This window comes from Ascidiella aspersa, chromosome 9 (genome assembly GCF_963924565.1).
Source record: "Ascidiella aspersa chromosome 9, kaAscAspe10.2, whole genome shotgun sequence".
In the NCBI taxonomy this organism is placed as follows: Eukaryota; Metazoa; Chordata; class Ascidiacea; order Phlebobranchia; family Ascidiidae; genus Ascidiella; species Ascidiella aspersa.
In genome coordinates, this window is record NC_139455.1 from 17276784 (window position 1) to 17297067 (window position 20284).

At 38.0% G+C, this 20284-nt stretch overlaps 2 protein-coding genes across 2 annotated transcripts; both read right to left on the reverse strand.

The window, feature by feature from the left end:
- Nucleotides 1-4299: 4299 nt before the first annotated feature.
- LOC146133312 (uncharacterized) lies at nucleotides 4300-7973 on the reverse strand. The gene is made up of 6 exons (XM_083397424.1): nucleotides 7678-7973; nucleotides 6590-6741; nucleotides 6192-6350; nucleotides 5833-5911; nucleotides 5485-5650; nucleotides 4300-4886 (listed from the first exon to the last, which is right to left on the reverse strand). The coding sequence occupies exons 1-6, from the start codon at nucleotides 7785-7787 to the stop codon at nucleotides 4491-4493; spliced, it is 1062 nt and encodes a 353-aa protein (XP_083253550.1). The 5' UTR covers nucleotides 7788-7973; the 3' UTR covers nucleotides 4300-4490.
- Nucleotides 7974-9549: 1576 nt separating this feature from the next.
- LOC146133313 (uncharacterized) lies at nucleotides 9550-17844 on the reverse strand. The gene is made up of 7 exons (XM_083396972.1): nucleotides 17691-17844; nucleotides 17075-17220; nucleotides 15808-15963; nucleotides 13433-13592; nucleotides 12831-12965; nucleotides 12374-12536; nucleotides 9550-12085 (listed from the first exon to the last, which is right to left on the reverse strand). The coding sequence occupies exons 1-7, from the start codon at nucleotides 17789-17791 to the stop codon at nucleotides 10760-10762; spliced, it is 2187 nt and encodes a 728-aa protein (XP_083253098.1). The 5' UTR covers nucleotides 17792-17844; the 3' UTR covers nucleotides 9550-10759.
- Nucleotides 17845-20284: the final 2440 nt, after the last annotated feature.

Below are 20284 nucleotides of genomic sequence, written 5' to 3' on the forward strand. Positions count from 1 at the left end.
ACGCGTGAAATAGCTTCGCCCCTGGGAAGCACTGGCATAGGCTATACTAATATTCACCACACAATACATTATTTATTTCAAAAAAAGTATACTTTGAATCAATGATTTGTTTAAATTTTTATCTTTCGTAAGCGCAACAGCGATTAACTATAGCAGCCAGTTGCTGCCAATGGTTTCGCACTCCTACATGCAGCCTATTGTGTTTTTACAATAAAAAACGCATACTTACTAATTTTGTGTCAATTGATAATATTTATCGAAGGGTTATACCGAAACCAGTCGATTACTAATAGCCAAATAGGGAAGTTAAAGAATTTTCGCGTATGTATACATTCTGAATTTGTACCATCATTCGTGTCCGACTGTCCGTAGCCGAATCTCTATAGATCAGCTTATATTCTGCGTTACTACTATCGATTACTTAGTTATTAGAATTAAAAATGTTAACGGTCGGTCATTCTACGGACACAAGTGTAAAACTTTAAGATTCACTACATAAGCCCCCACATATAGGTCTTAAACGAGGCCTGGTGTGTCCAATTCTTCTTAATTCTTTATTAACTTACGCCATGAGTCATCCTTCGTTTTACAGGAATTCAAGCCTATCCTAAGTTTTGCTTTTGATATTGCTAACGCGCGAATACAAACAAAGCACAAACGCTGCAAAAGATCTGCCGACTGTCGGTGCAAGGTTTTTGCGCATTCTCTTCGGACGATTTATGCGCTAACTTGGCTTGCAGTAAAAGTTCGGCTGCTAAAAACACTTTTACAACGTATTTTAACTAGGCGACCGTCGCATACCTTAGTTTAGTAAATTCGTTATTGCTAAGCAATGATAATTTTAGATTTTAGTACCTAATGTTTCTAAATTACACCACCAATACCCAAACATCACGCTTTGGATTGGTTACATGCAACCTATACTACCAACAACGTAAAGTACACTTCTTAGATGACAAACAATATAGTCCGTAACCTGTATGTCCGTAATGTAACTCGACACATTTTTGACGCACATGACGAAATGCTTTACCGTATGCCATTGTCGAAAAAATACCCAACAGATGTTGATCATCAGATAACAAATGGTCCCACACTTGTAACTTTACGTAATCACGGAAGATTGCTATACGACGGAAATGTAATACTCTAATACTGCGCCGTCAAATGTCAAGCCGATTTGCTACTACCAGCTCAAGCAGAACAAGTAGTTCGCGGCAATGCGAATCATTTTTTGCACATGAAATTATAGGTATACTCACACCCAAGAGTTGCCATCGACACAGGTCGGTCATAGCTAATTACTATTAGTGTACCTATGCAGCAAACAAAACCAACAAAAACAAATTGCCGTGTCGCCCAACCAGGCTGTTTAATCAATATTCTTACTTGTTCGTGCCGTGAAGTAATGTCTAAATATCTGGCTAGTCCTTCCCCTTTGATAATATCTGCCAGCGCCATTGTTCGAAATTACCACGCATAGTTACATTAGGTTGTAATTGATTTGTCTTGCTGTGCACTTTGCTCGGGTCCGCCGCCGATTAATTGCTGACACCTAACGATTCTGCTCCATTCGCAATTCTGCGACTATAGGCTACATCTAAACGCACACTAAACAGAACTAATACCATTTGTGGTTTAGCTTTGGTCTCGGAAAAAGCGTTCGCATTTCTCTGGGAATTACCCGCGTTCGTCAAACACGCGCAGTTCAACAACTAAGTTCCTTTGTTTAACTTTCAAGATTATGCCAAACGTTTGCTATCCAGGTACATCCCAACAGGCGATTGTGTGTGAGATAAATTTGACTCTAATGTGGATTATCTTCCCTGCGAAATCATTCGTCACGACATACAGCCGCTGAGTAAAACTATTTATTCACCTTTATGTAAATTGTAAAAGTATAACTTACTTATTACCAAACCAAAATGTTGGAACTTAAATAAAATACTAATAGTTACAACATCTGCTACACAGGTGGTTTTTAACCCGAATAAAAAGAAACCTAAGAAAACTTCAATGTCGAGTCAAGGTAAAAAGTATTGTTGAGGTTTAAGTTTGTCCACATGTTTCGGGAAAAGCAGAAAGGCACTGCCATATCGACAACCTCTGCGACAGGAGAATGGCATATCATATAACCAAGTGTTACGCCAGTCTTTTATACACGACAAAGACTGCGTAAATCACCAGGGATTTCGGAGCTCAGGTGACTGAGGCTTGTTTCATTACGAGGGGTTTTTTCCCGTTATTTTGGGCTTCAGGTGATTTTCCTGAGTATTATTTATCCTGACATAAATAAAGCTCTTGAGCATAACCTAGCGGTTAACTGATATACACTTCGATGTACATTGAATCATAAAAAAAACACTTTATTTGCTGCGGTATTCGTGGACCGTTTAATAAAACCCGCAAAAACAGGTGTGTTTTTTTAAATTGTGTAGTTATTGTAATTAAAATGTTTACTTTTTAAATTTAAATGATAGAATAAACGCTGTCCTTTTTATTACGACTAATTATTCCATTTACATATCGGTATAGTTTTATTTATGTAAAATGCATTATAAAAAGCCTAAACGTTTATTTAATTTCGATTTTAAAGCAAGAATCGTTATTTTGCAAATTTAAATTTTGTTGTCCGCTGTGGCAAAGCAGAAGTTAATCTTACATGTGTTAAAAAAGAAAAATATAAGTGATTTGAAATTGGATATATTGAAATGCGGTCGTTAAGTCGCAGCGCCTGATTGCCTATGTAGGTTTGAAATGTCAGATTGTCGCGAAACAACGGTTTCGGGGGATTTCCCAGACGCAAGACAGCTTTCACCTGGACGATCGTGAAACCGCAAAATGAGACGACGGACCACAAGTGTACTAATAACTGCAGGACGAAAGCGCGCAGCCAGGAACTTACTTGGTCTGCTACAAGCCAAATTAGTAATGCCAAAGGCTGGAACGTACTTTCTACACGGTTGGAAAGTGCTCTCCTCGGATAAATCTTCTTTATTCGCGCAGGAAACAAGTTTATTTGAAATTTAAAATGCTTTTATCTTATTGGATATCCTGAGACTATGTTCAATTTAATTGATAATTTGCCTTTCAATACTTGAACGTTTCTGTTTTTTAACTTCAAAGCAAATAAACAGCCCAGTAACACGCTGGAAAGCAATTTCACGCAGTGGTTGCAATTTCGTGTGAAAAAAACGCAATTGTGGCTAGTAATAATTTTGTTTTCGTGATGTTTATCTATATACACAACAGTGTACCATGCAGTATAGACAACCGTCGACATTGAGCTCTTTTTAGCAAGGACGAACTTATTAAACGATTTAACACGATGTTTACCAATGGCTGGACTTTCCACCTGCACTTGTGCTACATTAAATTCTTTTAACAAACAATTATTTTAATCAAATTCAGTCATAGTATTGATCCAGTCATTTTTTGTCGTCACACGTTTATCCACCATACATTGTTCGGCGACCCAAATTTGAGCATCAGTCTGCGCCCCACTGGTTTTAGCTGGTACCCAGTACTCATTCAAGCAAAACCTCGAGAGCGGCCTGTGCAGGGTTTTAAAATAGAAATTGCGTCAGTTTACGAACGAGTGGGCGCCAGACGCTGTCTTCAAGCCCCACGGCGCTTTCGCTTAGCCTTGTATGTTTAATGTCTGGTAGAACCGCTGGTTGTCTAAAAAGAATGCGGATATGAAGTTCTTGCTCCGCTTTTGCAATAAGCAGTAGTTTCAAAACTTTTTTAGCTTGCGGCACACTAAAACAACTTAGATATTTCGCGGCACACTTTTAACAGAACACGCACAATAGAGTAATTTTAGAATCACCCTTAACATACGGCATAATATAAGTAAATTTCCTAATATTAATAATTGGTAATTGATAGTGCGTATTTAAGTTTAAGTGCTTGCGTGTATACATATTAGTAATGCAAATACTCTCTCTAAATTACAAAAAAATTCGCGGCACACAGTTTGGGAATCACTGAAGTGTGAGAGCTTTTGCATGTGTTTCATCGTATAACAAGGGGTCCATTGTATTACAGGGGGTCCAATATTGTTTTGTTGAATGTCGTAAAACCTTTATCAGAGTGGTCAACAAGGACATACTGTTTCGCTTCGAAATTGTTATTCTTTAACAATCAAACGGACCACAAGTAATACATCAATGCATTTATAATTCTGTGTTGTCTTAGTGCTATTCTTTACATTCATCTCACAAACAAATACGAAAGCGTCGTATGTCTCATCGCACCCTCGAAATGAAAGTTTGGTACCTAATATACCGTTAGCGACACCGGTCACCAATTTGACTGCTTTCCATTAGCAACTCTACAAAGTTACAAGCTATTTTTCCACATTGCATTCGCATTTCAGTAAGATGACTAATCGTGCGCCAAATTACTTGATTTCATTAAAAAATATGATTAAAAAACAAACAAGCCTGTTCAGTTCAAATTCTAAACTTTTAACGACGTTAAATCTATTATAATTTGCTGCATTTTTGTCCCAACGCAGCTAGCATTATCATTGCAGCCAGAAGAAACATAAAACTGCCCAGGATGACGATCCACTTGAATCCAAACCCGGGGTTTTCGGGTTCGGATTCATTCGTTTTTTTGTTTTGCCGAACGATTACAACACTGTCAGATTGAGCAAGGTTCCTTTTCCTGATTTGCGGATGCAAAAGTTTCGTTATTAACCGCTGTATTGTATGGTTGTCAGGCTCCTGTCCGAGCTTTTCGGGTTGTTTAGTATCGCCGGAATTGCAAAAATCTTCCTTTACAAGGCGAGACATCCTGCTTCCGTTGCGCGTTGCGCACACAACATCAAAAAATCCAAGAAAGTTGCCCGGTGTTCTTTGAATCGTTTTCAGGAAGTGCTACAAACATGTTGGAGATTACAAAACAGAAAACACCCGTCAACGGGAATCCCAACGGTATTGAAAACGGAACGACTTTTGCTAAACCGCAGGGTTTCGTAAATTTTTTTTACCGCGGACCCCTAAAAACTTTTTTGGCCTCGCGTGGACCATGGTAGGCAAATAAAATTCAATAATGACGTCATGAATTGACGTCACAGTACAAATAGACTTCATAAATGTGTTGTTTTTGATCCAAAAAAATGAAAGTGAAATGGAGTCCATAATATGATTCAGTGCGAAACTGTTTTCTTCAAAAAATGATTGCTTCTTAAATGTATACTAATACTTCAAGTAGGCCTTTATGGCCTTTACCCCCAAGGGGCCCATGAACCCTAGTATAAGAACCCCTGTGCTAAACAATTTGGGCTCCTCTCTGAGCCTGAGTTCGAACCGCACTGAAGGCTAGTTGTTTTTCTAGCCTGCCGTGCTTGCATTATTGATCGACAGATTCGGTGAGTCTGCAAATACTTTCGATACACTTTGGGCTGTTTAAAAAATCAAAGTGCTAAACGCTATATTACACCAATCATTAGCTTGAATTTATAAACGGCCGTACCCAATAGAGAACTGATTCGCAATTGCATTCCCACTTGTTCTCTCCCACGATATCGGTTTTTGAAATCGGTGTCCGTGTTCTCCGGATGTTGAGTGACACGTGTTCAAACCATTCCGGATGTGGCGTCACCAGCTGGTTGCCACGTAACAAGACAACCTCCAAATTGCTGTGGCAAATAATAAGGGTTTACTTTGTTGACTGCGATTGGTTGATTTGCCCTTGCCTTATGCATATAGTGTACAAAGTTTTATGTGAAATAAAACTTGTATTAGGTATATTATAATTAGGATTTATTCTTCAAATTTTTAAGGTTAGAACGTTCTTTCCAACAACTGCATCCAAACTTACTCGAGGTGAGATAAAATATCGTAAGGCATGGAGGTTAGCTTGTTGTAACTTAAGTTGAGCTTCACGAGTCGGCTTAACCCTGAAACGATAAAAAATGTAATTTAAACTGGATTAAAACGGAATATATGCGTTTTCAAATTACATAATGTTTATCGCAACTTCTGTCTTGTCGATGTGGATCGTATATATACCTAAATTCGAATACGTCTTGTTTCTTCAAAAAACGTTTCAATACTAGTAATTCATGATGCTGCTATTTACCATAAAGCGTTTTTTTAGTTAGATAGAGTCATATTCTACATATCAACGTATCGCCTTTGCATCTATATTTTTTACAAGCAATCCTAAAGAAATATTACCCAAAAAGGCATCCTTGTGTACGTCGGAAATGTAATTGTGCGACAGTATTAAGGTTCTCAAGTGTTTTCGGCAACCCTGAAATGCGTTTGGGTGAAGCTTGGTCAACATGTTTCTTGAGGCATCCATGTGTTGAAGGCGGGTGTAAGCAGCAAGGTCATCTAGAAAAGTGCAGTTCAAAATAATATATTTCTCGCACTGAACTACAATTTTTTTTTACCGTTACTTTTCGAGGTTGTTAGGCGATATACAATAAAACAAAATGCAGGCTTACCGCGCAGCAGGGTCGTTCGTTGGAATCCTTTTATAAACAACTTCGTAAACACACGGCATATAACTTATTGTGATGCTTTAAATCGGGTGTGGGGCAGTAAAAAGTTTTTGGCTGATGGAATTTTACCTTGCTTGATATCTGCGATGCAGCTATCGTTTGCAAGCAAGCTTCTAGCAGAAGCTGGGTCGGCATAAGAAACAATATCGCTAGGTTTGGGGATTGCCGTCAGGTTTGTATTGTCGCACCATAACTCTTTCTTGACGAAGTGGTACAAACACCTGTAAAGTGAAAGCCGATCAAAAACCCAGCCCGGCACTAGATCGATATAATCTACACAATAACCTGATTCGTAACAAATAGTCAAGGGGAACACACAGCACTACCGTCCAATGTCCCGGATTTTACTTAATAATTAAAGCTTTGGGTTTATAAAGTCGTATTCTATTACCCAATTGGGGTAAAAACATTTGTTTTACTTAAGACCCAATGCGTGAAAATCAAGCGTTAAGAAACTAGGGTTGTATAGGTTAGAGATAGAAACCATATGAGTTTCTTTCTTCTGTTGAAATCTTATGCTCGGTTATAGATTCGTTTTTCGATGTTTCCCCGATCGAGGATACCTAAAATAGTGTAGGTATAGTTCTGGGTATGCTAAAAATGTAACCTATACACTAACTCTTTTATGTTATAAATAATACCACATCAATAGCAGACTTTTTTGTGGTAACGATATTATTAAATATGGGCATATAGGTTTAAACACTAGTCCAGGGATGTCCAACATTTTATTATAGTGGGCCGCATCGAGACTTGAAATAATTTAATGGGCCGCAGGACCTATTACGTTTCAAGATTAAGTATTGCTCTTTAGAATTCTAACGGGCCTTTAGTGTTACATATATATATATATTTTACCCATACCGTACTATTAGTGCGCCCCTGAAAGCTGACAGGTACATTTTAATTATGCTAATATTGATCGTTTGAAATACTACTTGGGAGTGAAAATGACTAGCGGGCCGCACATCAATTTTAGACGGGCCGCAATGTGGCCAGCGGGCCGCAGGTTGGACATCCCTGCACTAGTCAAACAGCTTTAACATGTTTCTAAACAAATAAATTTGTCGTACCGGTAACATAATATATATAAATATATAAAAACTAATTTCATAACGTGATACGTTACACCTCAAGCCTTCACAGTCAGCACTTACTTTGTATCGTACTTTCTTTTGATTGGACATCTAAGTTGTTTGTTTCCATGGCCGCGTGCCCAAGAAGAGCCAATCAAAAGCAAGAAGCAAATACGATAAACCAGCGACATCCTACTTTGCGAATTGTACGATCCAAATAACCAGCTTTATGTTCCTGAAAAGAAAAAGTATACATGCTACACATATACAAAATAATAATTATACTGGTAAATCGTGCAATCAAATATAAGCTGTAAATTGCAATATCCCATTCTGAAAGTTCAGAGCCTGGCAAAGCAACATATCCGCCCTTGATTTAAAACACCTTTTTAGTATGAGGTTGAGACTGTAGTTTGGCCTGAGGTATTATCCCATCGATTTGAAATCGGGGAAACCCCGTCTGTTACTTCCCCACGTGGTGTAATCCGTCGATATTTTTGAGGCATCAAAGCCGTTTTTGAATTTTGATTGTATGAAGTTGTTTGTTATGAAGTGCTAGTTGTCTTATGTAGTAATATTTCTTTCGAAAACCATTAGCTTGTGTTTAGTGGGGCCTCTAAAAAAATGCCTAAAAGATTGGCGTAATACGTTTTAGTGCTTCTTGTGAAATATAAAATGTTCGCGTTTTTTCTGCTAAAGTGTTTTCAAGCAGCAAACAAAAAGTTTTCATATAGGCTACCGTTATACCTTGTGAGAAGTTAGTCCCGTTTAAGTTCAGAAGATAATCATATTGTTTTACCAGTTGTTTCATGACACACTGTTGTGTTCAAATATCATGCCAAACCTATTGACTTTAAAAGTTTGAAACTTTGGCAAGGTTGTTATGATTAGACGGGCTAACGGGTTAATAATCCACGTTTTTTCTGTACAATTGCAAGTTTAACCCTTAAAAGGAAAACATTGATGTTCTTTTGAAAGTTTTATGTCGAAAGGACCGACCTTTTAGTCGCAATATTATATTATTAACGACCTTTACACCGAAAAACGCGTGGGTTGAATAAAACCTGTTGATTTCTCTTTCTGTTGCCGGTTCCTCTTTGTATCCAGTTCAAAAATTAAGCCAGGTTCGGTCTTAGAGTTACGTCAGACATTGCGGTTTCATGGTTGAATGTTTCGGCAATCTGGCATATCGTGTACTACTCCAACGTTTGAGTATAATTAATTAAACTATAAACCTTCGGTTTATACAGGTGTTGCACTACTCAAGTGAAACCAAGTGTGTAGTAATAAGTCGCAGACAGACACGGATCCAGGATTTAAGTTTGGGGATTATAACAAAAAATTTTAGAGATAACTCACAAAGTTACGTCACAAGATGACGTCATAAAAAAATGAAACGTACGACGGCTTTGGCCTAAAACCATTTTATCATACGCGCTGAAACACACGAGAAACACAATGGAGACTGAAAAACGTTTGTTTGCATATCCGTAGTCAAATAGGCAAAAAATAGAATTTCGAAAAACGCCTGTATGTTTCCTCACCCTGGACCAGGCCTTAAATGCAGATTAAAACGCAAAAATAGTACTTGTTAATAAATTGCGCCTTGTATATGGTATATGACTTGCATCTGACATATTATCAAACATAATATTACTATCCATGTTATCGTGACATAAAGTCGCAAGCAAAGTGAAGCTAAAGCAAACAGGGAAACCTAACACTTAATCTAAAAATTAACAGAACTGTTTTTAAAATAAATACACCTAACCGTGTCCATTAGAAAAAAACGTTCCTGGTGTGTTTTGACTACAAAATAGGAAAGTTAAGCCTTTATAGGCGTGGGCGTAGCGGCTGGTGTGGTTTTTGAGTATGTCAGTGATTTTTAAACTTACACTTGCATGCACTTTATCTACTTTGGAAACATTGGAATATAATATAAATATTAGATTGTGTCGTAATTCATTTTTTTCTTACTAACAGTTTTCTAACAGCGTCAAAATTCATTTATTTAAGTTGACGTTTTTGTGCAACATAAAATACATACACAAACGCATCTATAATTAAACGAAACATTAAACAGAGAAAATACAAGTTTGAAAAAATTACAATTACTGCAACAAGAAAAAAAAAACACATATATTTTTATTAAAAATAAAACACATATATTTTTATTACATGCTATACTTTTACAGATACCTTTGGTTAAAGTGGTGTTTCTTTTTTAGTGTTTATAAAGGTTTTTAACAGTTTAGAAAAAAAATTTAACAGTTTAGAAAAGTAACAAAAAATGGTCGAATGTCTCGTGCACCTTATTAGGGCATAAAATAAATACAAAAAATGCATAGGCTATATTTGGCATCATGATAATGAAAACACGTTAGAAGGACAATATATATATTTGCAAATATGGCAGCACAATGAACTTTTAACTTGTTTTTTGTATTATTTAAAAATTGTTTGCAATATCCCATTTACACACATTTGTTCAGCTCTCCTAAGCTTAACCTTCTGAAGAAGATAAAATTGTTTCTATGGATATCGTTTTCGCTAGGCGTCAAGCACGATTCACCAATACCGTTGCTTCAAGTTAAACCGCAAACAGTGCGAGAAAATTGTTAAATATTAACTGGTTGCTGGGGCCTTGTTGACACTAGTTTAGGTAAACTTTATTGTTTCCATGTTGCAATGTGTCGCCTCCGCCTGTTCACGTACCTAGTCGTATGTGTTTCGTTTTAATGCTCTGCTATTTTCCTCGAAAAGTTTTTTCCCCAATTTATCAAAGTATGCCAAGCGTGAAAATTATAGTTACATTCTGTTTACGTTTTATTCCGTCACAGTGCCGCATGTAGGCGTTTTCCATGGTCCTAAGACTGAAAATTAAGCTTACTTCACTTTTGCGCAAAAAGCACATTGCTCACGATACGATCGTACATAGAATTGTTTTATACTGCGTATTTTACGTGATATATGACCCGACGACTCGTATATGACACGATATTGATTACAAAACAGGGCTACCAAAGTTAAAGGACGAACCGCATACAAACCGTTAGTAGAGAGCGTTTAGTTTATCGTATATATACAGGAATTTAAACATGCAAAACACAATTCTTAAAAGGCAACAATCAATACTTGCTGTTCTTTTTCCCCGAAAGTGCACTTATACCGCCGACATTCCCTGTACTTCAATTCCTGGTTGGACTTCGGGGTTCGCCAGCCTCAAACAGGGGATATCCTCCTGTTGAAGAACCTGCTCGTTGTAGTCCAATTGGTCGCCTTGGGATACGAAGGAGGGTTGCCTCGGAACAAAAACCACACGATCAAAACGCCCCTGCAATTGTTCGGCGCCTCTCGAAATAAGCTGGGGAATGTGGCTGTTTTGGGGCCCCTGATGTAGCAAGACTGTGCTGGCTCCTTGGTTCATCGAAATACCGGATGGCTCCGTCTGAAGGTAAACAACTTGAACTGCTGCGGGAATGTTTGTTTGATCGCTTGAACAATACATAGGAAGGGATTGCGTTGAGGTTTGTCGCAAAGCCTTCGGATAGGTAGATTGGGGATTACAAGCGTCCGAATTTAACTGCGAGAAACATTTCCTTAAACCGTTAATGTCATCTACATAAGGTTGGGTGTTGGGGTCCTCGCAAATTGAGTCGTAAGCACTATCGTGGCGATTTCTGGCTACACGTCTTTGTGTCGGCGGGGGATAATGATGAACACCGTTCAAATCCTTGTAAACATTAAATACCGGGAGCCTGGATTCGGTAGACGTGTCGCGTGGAAGTTTCAACAGCGTTTCTGAATTCGGATCGGTTAGAATGTTTTTGTGGCACCGACTTCCTTCTCTTTCTTGGGGAACGTTATGGTCGTTGCCGTTTGTGTTTTGTTTGCGAGTATTATTAAGCAATGGACCCGGCTCCGTTCTCTGAGGGCCGAAGTCGCTATCACGTGCCTCGCTTCTTCTGCGATACAGGAACACCAGGATGCCCACTACCAGGGCAGTAACAATGAAAACTATAAATGCTGTCGCCCCAATTACAATATTTGTATGTGTCCGAGGCGCAGCAAACGCTTCAACGTTAGGACTGCGACTGGTTGTAACAGAGACATGTACAGTTGTTGACTTTGGAGTTGGCGTGGTGACGATTGCTTTAATTATAGAGGTTGTACTAGGAGTCGGGGGTGACTCAAACCCTACTGAAGTTGCCTTAGGAGTCTGCTCTGTTTCTGTCTTTAGTGGCTTGGTCGTTGGGCTAGAATTTATTTTCGGAGGTGGTAAAGTTGAGGTCGGTGGATTTTTCTTTTTAGTGGTGGTATTCTCCGCGACCACCTTCTCAATATCATTTTTAGGTGAGCAGGGACATTCTTGAGAACTGTCGCAGTTAAGACTGCTTATCATTAACCCTTGGAGGTTGAGCGGACCAGAGCATCGGATCTCAAGAGCATTCTTCCATCCCGGAGTTATGACGCTCTCCATGACGAATTGCTACAGCAGATGTAAGTTGTCAATTACAATAAAGAACTGAATACTAACGGTTACAATACACACATATTGTGACCTTTAGCCTTTAGACAAGCGATACATACAGGTTAGTAAGACTAGAGCGTTAAGATGAGTTGCTTTATCCTTTTGACTTCACAATTTTTAATTAGACAGACAGCGCAACTATAAACTTCATAACTGTTAAGTGAGCTACACTAACCAACGAAGTGAGATAAATTATACCACACCTAAAGTTTAATCAGAATTCTTGTATTTTGATCTTATTCCTACCCGATAATTGTAAATCCCACAAGCACATGACCACGGATTGTTGGAAAGGTAATCACCCGGGGAATATCGCAAAACAGGTGAGTTCTCCATGATCTTGCTAAACCATTGGGAATTTGGCAACGTAAGTTTGTTGTTTGAGAGCAATAGGACTTTCAAATACTTCCTAAAAATATAATTTAAACGTATTGCGTTTGAAGACTTGTATCACAAAAAAGATGCAATAGGGTGTGTGAGTCACCAAGGAAAAAACGTAGAAATAAGTTTATTAATTATACGACTAAAATCTATCGTTTTGGTTACCAGTGATAAATGATGCAAAAACATTGTTTTTAGGGATCAGCTATGTTATAAACTATTTTTATTAGGAAACGCCTTTAGACAAATTAAATAAACCTTAGTTTCCTGCTGTGTCTTAAAAAAAACTATTAAAATTCCTTTGGTTGACCAATGGTATTACCTTTCGGCGAACACTTGCGAGTTCGTAATGGTTATTATTTTGTTAAACCTGAGGTCTACCACCTCCAATTGGTTCATCTCGAGCAGGATTTCTGCGTCAAAAGTTGTCAACTGGTTTCGACTCAAGTTGAGATACCTGCAAAAAAACACCAGATAAACGTTACAACGTGATGTGACAATTTCGCTGAAAGAAAGATTCTAGAACACCAGCTCGGTTTGTCAAGAAACGATGTCTCGTTTAGAGGTAAGAAACTTTCTATAGCTAAGCAAATTAATATCACAAATGGAGCACTGTTTTATTTAATTTGGTATCGAACATGGACCCCAGAAATTCCATTTAACTAACGATTAATATGAAATTTAACATAAGTAAGACATAGTTTCTTTGATTAATTAGCAAAATACACGGTTTCTTAACGGTTTAATTGTAAGTGTGACATCCGGGGCTAGCCAAAGGGGTAGCCTACCATGCACGATTTCCTACACCATTTGTTTTTCTTTTTAGGATTGCAAAATCAGTTGCGAAAAAACAATAGAATTTTTGAAAGACTTTCTTGCCCAGTTTCCAAGGCCAACAGCACCTATAATTGTTTTTCCACTCACGTTAAATTGCCCAAATTGCCAATTACTCCGTTGTTCAACGACGCTATGCGGTTGTTCGCCAGGTCAAGTTGTTCCAAGGAAGGTAGATTAGCAAATACGCCACGCGGAAGATTTTCAATTGAATTTTCAGCCAATGAGAGATACTTGAGTGTTGTCAACTCTAAATTAAATGCATTTGGTTTCCTAGACGAATGCTTTTTAAACTATAGTGCATGATTTAATTTTTAAAAATGACAGAAAGGTTTAAATGGGGATGAATGAAATTACCTTATACATTTTTTGTTTATTTTACTTAAACAAAATCCGTATCAATCTAGAAAAAAATTAACAGCCTTTTAGTTAGGGCTGCCATATTTTTCAGCACCCAAAAAGAGGACATTTTTTGCCTGCAAGTAAAACGAAGTGATAATTGTTACGTTTGAGAAAAACGTTCCATATCCACAAGTAATGTATTCAGCTTCGAAATTAATATGTCATTTTCTGAAACAAGGATACTTCTGGCGTAGATTATCAGTAAACAAAGTTTTCCTCTTCAGCATTATAACTTATAGCTTATTTTGCTTTATGGTTGTCTACATTTAAAGAATAATAAACAAAAATGAAAGCATCTGCTGAGAACCACCTGTAGACCAGTGGTCCTTAACCTTTTTTCAGCCGCGCCTCCCTTTGGTAATTTTTCTATGCCTTGCGCCTACGAAACCCCCTACGAAAAGCAAGTAGGCATTTTCAATTAAATGTCACTAAGACAACTTGAAAATAGTGAAGTTTGTTAAAGGTTGCGCGAAGCGCGAAATAAAATGAGTTTAATTGGTTGAATTGGCTCTAAACTGTAAATTCAGGAGGCTTTTCGCATTGGGCACACAACAAATTGCTCGTGCACGAGGTGATTTTGACAAATGTGTTTTGACGTAATTTACTGACGTTTACTCGAGCGCAAATATAAATGTCAAGCGCAAAAATTCAACATTGTTTGTTTGAAAAGATGTGACGACACACATACAACGGCATTATTTGCGAAAAAGTTCAAGTCTCCTTGTTGCTAGCCTGTTATCCAATTATATAAAATATGGGCAAAAAATAGTTCGAACGGTGGATGACTTTTATCGTTTATTTATAAGTTAGAAAAATTATAATTAAATAGGGCCGTTATACCTTCGATGACATGAAAACATGAAATGGAACTCAAAGAGACTTTGTGCTAAAAAAAAGCGCGACAATTTTTTGCAGTTTTAATGTTGAAGTTGGCAAAAACAGAGTTTGTACAGCACTGAAGTGGTGTACAACCAAAACGAAACCATTACAATCACTGCAAAAAAAATAAATATTAACTTAGAGCTTGCGCCCCACCTAAGAATTGTTTGGAGCCCCCCTAGGGGGGCGCGCTCCCCGTTAAGAACCGCCGCTAAAGACTAACTAGACAAGCTTCTGTAAGAAATGAGAACATAGCCTAACATACAGTAACACTGATAATAGACTAGGCCTACAAAATTCACACCTTTGCTTCATTAATGGGCCTTTTTAAGTGTGGGGTTCTGTTGCTATTTTTCCAGCGCAATGTTTGCACCAACAATTAAGAAGGTAGGGCTGGTAGGGCAATTTGTTGCAAAACCTGTTTTAAATCGGCAATTCAGCCTGTTTCATGGCTACAGTATTTTTTTGGAAATAAATACAACGTCTCGCCTAAAAGTCTTGTTAAAAGTATAAGCAACCAACTCGAAATGCGAAAAAAGAGGACATTTAGACATTTTTGAGCGTCCTCGGAGGACCATTTAGCTTTCTTGAGAAAAGAGGACAAATCTTCATAAAAGAGAACATATGGTAGGCCTACTTTTAGTACATCACTCATCTTACTGTAAGCTGATTTTCAAGTCTTACAAGAGGTGATTTTTAACTTTTTTATTTTGTTTTTCTTGGTTTCAAAGCAGAATACACAGAACAAAATTTTTTCACGAATCTTTTTATTATTTCTAAGACACTTTTTTTTAGTTTTTATCTAACTTGTAACCCTGTACATATTGTTAACCATTGTTAGAGGAGAAAGAATATATCGTAGAAAAAGAGGGGGGAAATGGGACCATTTTAGCCAATTGAAACCAAATAAATGTGATTTTTTTGGCCGTCGGCGTAAAGATCTTTTTATAATAAACAAATTTCAGTGGCTTTTTTTTCGCTCTCGAATTTGGGTCGACAGCAGATTTCCTTAATTTACGTATATGACGCTATTTCATGACGTCGCGTCTGTAAAGATTCATGAACCACAACAAAAAATTTGGATCCACTTCGGTCACTAAAGTATAATTGAACAAAACTGTGTAACTAATAAATGTATAAAGCATGTCTTGTAAAAAGTATGCTTATTCTTAAAACATTCCCACCTTGGAATGCAGATCCGTGTATTTTGTCTATTTTGTTGTCGGACAGGTCGACTCTTTGAAGACGTCTGTTGCCGGAGAATGTATCGACGTCGATCATTTGGATCATGTTATGCGAGAGATTGATCCGTTCAACAAATTTGTATTCGCTTATTTCACCTGAAGAATACGCAAGTGTTACTTTGGTCTTAATTTTTCTTCCAAACATGGCAATATTGGCAATGAAACATTTTTCTAATATCTATATTTAGGGGCGTTACAAGTTACATCAGAGGCGTAGCTAAGGGGCGGGGCAGTGGGGTAATTATGGCTGCTACTTAAAAAAAAAACATTCCTTTAAAATTGTTTTTCCGTATATAAAGTAAGGTATATTATGTTATTGTGAGAATTTTTAATAATCCGATTTTCGCTCAATTGGTAAGCTTCTTGATAAATGACATTTTCCTACATGTTTTAAGTTGATTGTGTTTTTCTAGTTTCATTTATAGTTACATTTCAGTAAAATTTTACAGCGACCCCAGTAAACAACCTCCCAGTGCTAGCAGGGATTGTGCCAACTGACATAAGGCGAAAGGGAGCAACCTTTGCTCAATCGCGCAAGGCACTCTTGTGGCCTGACCATCTACTGCACAGCAAAATCTCAGGCTGTGCGCAGGCAACGCGACTGAAGTCACGACACTCCTTTGTAACCGCAGCACAGTCATTCAAGAAAGCAATCCTTGATGGCAAAACTGCGTCAGAATGGAAGGAGGAAACCTGGGAAGAAGAATGGTCAACAAACAAGACAAAGCTACACGCATCCATCTCCGCGGCTCGCTACCACGCCCCAGAGCTGTCGAGAACAGCGAATGTGAGACGCAACCGCTTATTAACAGGAGTCGGCCGTTTTGCCTCCTCTATGTTTCAATGGGGCCTTGCCCCTTCCCCACTATGTGAGTGCGGAGCCACACAAACGGCAAACCACATCGTGGAAGAATGTCCAAACTTTTCCTGTTCCGGTGGTTGGGCAGCGATATTGGCCGCAAAACCCTCTACCACGCAGTGGCTCACAAGCCACTGCCCAGATATCTAAGCAACACGAAAGAAGAAGTAAAATTTTCAACGAACAATCCTGGCGGGGTGCCGAAAATCTATTTATTAATTTTGAGGGGTGCCGTAATCCACAAAACGTTGGAATCACTGGTCCAAATAAATAACTCTCGACCGAAGTCCTAACAAATTGTTAATTGAAAACAATTTAAAAACAAAACAATTTCTTTTCGACACTCACCAAAGGTCTCGACACAGCTTGAATTCATAAGTATTGTATGTGCTGTTGTTGGGTCTGCCCTGCTTTTGAAAGACCTCGAGTGTGGGATTTCCGTGTAGCTGGAATCGTCGCAGCGCAAAACAAAGGTCTCGAAATTGTAGTTGCACCTGGATTGATCAATGTAATATGATGCATCTGTTATAATTAGGCATAAAAAACATTCTAAATCCGTATGGACGGTGTTTAATTTATTACTTACATTGGCTAAAATATCTCATGCATTATACCAGTTAACACTTAACCTACTAAATATTAATAAAGACCAACATACTTCAATTAGGCTCGACTAGATCTTAATTGTGTAAAAAACGTTCCTAATACGGCGCTACCGTAAATTTATATTACTAAATAAGGAATAGTGGGCAGCTCATGCTACGATGCTATTAAACAGCAAAAACAGATCTTTTTTTGCACACCTTCACTTCAAATTAATCAAAAACTGAAAGCGCAGAATCCATTCTTGATCTATTGTAAATTGTAAAGTATTTTCACTAAGTGTATTAAGTAATTTTGTTAGGAATCCCAGGCGTTGTTTGTCGAACTGGGGTTATTCTACATCTAGCGACAAGCACCCTACTTTTTGTGCATTTTGTGGCATCCATCTTCTGCATTGTGTGTGCTGCAGCTTGCCACCAGCAACACCAGCGAAAAAGCAACCAGTGCAGAATTCCTAGTCATCGAACTCTTTACATCGTGATGACAGTATCAACAAAAACTGTAAACAGCCTACTGCAACTGAAAAGCACAAATTAAATATTGCTAAACCGCAATGCTTTTAATGATTGGAGTTGTAAACACAGTTCAATAGAAAGTTGTAACACACAACAAGTATTTTTTTCTCTAATAACAAGCCTGTTACTAAAGAAGGGGTAATATTGTTTTGTTTGCTGCCAACCTGCAATGTTTGACTAGCTGAAACTTTGCCTATCTCCTTAGTGTGTGTACCTTGCCTCTTGCGTTTTAAAACAGCGATTTGCCTCTTGCCTTTTGAAAACAGCCACCCACTAGTTCCGCATTCATGTGACTTAATCTGGCGTACAACACCATTGTTATAGTTCTGTTTAAAAAAAAAACAATGTGCTACCTCACGTGCGTCGTGCGTCTATTTAGAGTTGTTTATGGTATTTAGGCTTTATTTTTTCGAACATTTAAACTCAAGTATCGGCCTAGAACTAAATTAACTTGCTGATGCAGTGTGTGGCAACCTGGCTGCAAAGTGAGTACCTAATTTAAATGACCGCATATCGTACACTACGTATTACTACTGTCTGTGAAATCACCCTATATCACACAAAATTTATCTTGTGAAGCAATTTTTGTCAAATTGAACGTTATAAACAAAAATGCAGTTTAAGTAACCCCAAATTAGAGAATTATACATATCATACTTGTTTAGTTCCTGGATATTAATCTGATCAATGATAGTATAATGTGGAACTGTTATAAACCAAAATACAGACAAAATACCTGGTGCTAAGTACAAGCAGCACATTAATTTATTTTGCAGCGCGACATCGCCTAAACGCTGAAATACAGGTACAATTTTTTACCTGACTGAAGCCGCAATGACTGGTTTATGGCAAGCTAACAGACTAAAGTTTCTTGTAAGCGCCAGTGCCCAGCTTACGATACCGGGCTTTCCAGTGTTAGGAGAAACTTCGTTTCGCGGCGGCATCTTGTTGATTTTGCTCAGCAAATCGACCTCGCAATAGGAGAATATTAAGCAGGCCTGTACGAACGCGAAACGATTTAGAAGAATTGTCGTGGCTCCGAGCTAATTAACCCCCTAGACCAGTTTTTGCTCAAATTTGGGCATGTGCTCCACCGGTGGTGCTTGGGTAAATGTTGGTGGGGCATGTATGATTCTGTATTGTCAGAACTAAAACATATTCTTATTACGTGTAGTAGTCCTGTGGGGCCTGACCTTTTTTAAACAAATGTGGGCCATAGTTTAAACAATTTGAAAAAAATGTCCCGAAAAAACATCTAAAAATCATTTAACGCATGCGATCACAGTTATCATGTACTGATGAAAAAAACATAGTTGATACATCATGTGTTTTAAATCGTTTGTAAATGCTGTCAAGGTAAACTAACATTGGAAAAATTTTCACAAGAAAACATCTATGTTATTATAGGGTTTGGAGATTAAGCTCATCAGCCAATCCAACGCCGCAACTTTTACGTCGCGAAGCGTTTTGTCTGCGTCTTTTAAAAAAGGTACAGGTAATTTTTTAACTGAGACAATTTTCCCTGGGATATCGAGCTCTTAATGCGTAGTCGGTTAAGATACCACACGGTATCTTCACAGTAACAACGAGCTACAATGTGCTAAAAATGTTTCTATTAAAAATGCACGGCTAATGCATTTTTCAATGAATTCGTTGGTGTTATAACGCCTAGTATACTTTTCATTTGCGACCCTTGGTTAGTGAGCGCGTGACTTAATGTATACCCTGAACCGATTGGTATCAAAAATATATATCGATCAATAAAAGTGAATTTTGCGTTACTGTTAACCATTTGTCGTACTGTAATTTTGCTACAAGAGCGTACAAAATCAAAACTACCCGGATGTCTTTCACGCGATTTTCGAAGAACGATGTAAATGCAGAATGTATCACGAATTCTCTCTGATATTCAGTCTCACCCATCGGCGTTTAACTTTCAGCAACCGTACAATTACAGCCTTTACTCGCCAGAAATCGAAACTAAATCTCATTCCAGTCTCATGTACATAAAACGCGCCATTGTATTCTGACGTGGGTGCCTCTTTGCATTCAGCAAAGTCCGGGTATTAGTCGTTAAGCCATTTTAAACATGGAAATTCCTCCCAATATATCGACGGTGGGCTTTCCAGTATTGGACGCTGGGAATACCTTGGTTTCACGCTTGAGTTGTAATATCTTGTCCTTTTGTTCGTTTATAGCTGCTTACGTATTGTTCAGGTTTATCAAAACTCTGCTGACTGCTGATGCGTACAGTAAATTTAAATATAACGACTAAATAACTATCAGCAAACTTGGAAACAGTTTAAACTTTAGATGTTTAGAAAGTTAGATTGGCTTCCAACAAATGACAATCCTCAAACAGGATACATTTATAAGGATCAATTAGAGACTAATATCAGAGGAAAAGCAAAAATATTACCCGGCTGTAGAGCAGTTTTTG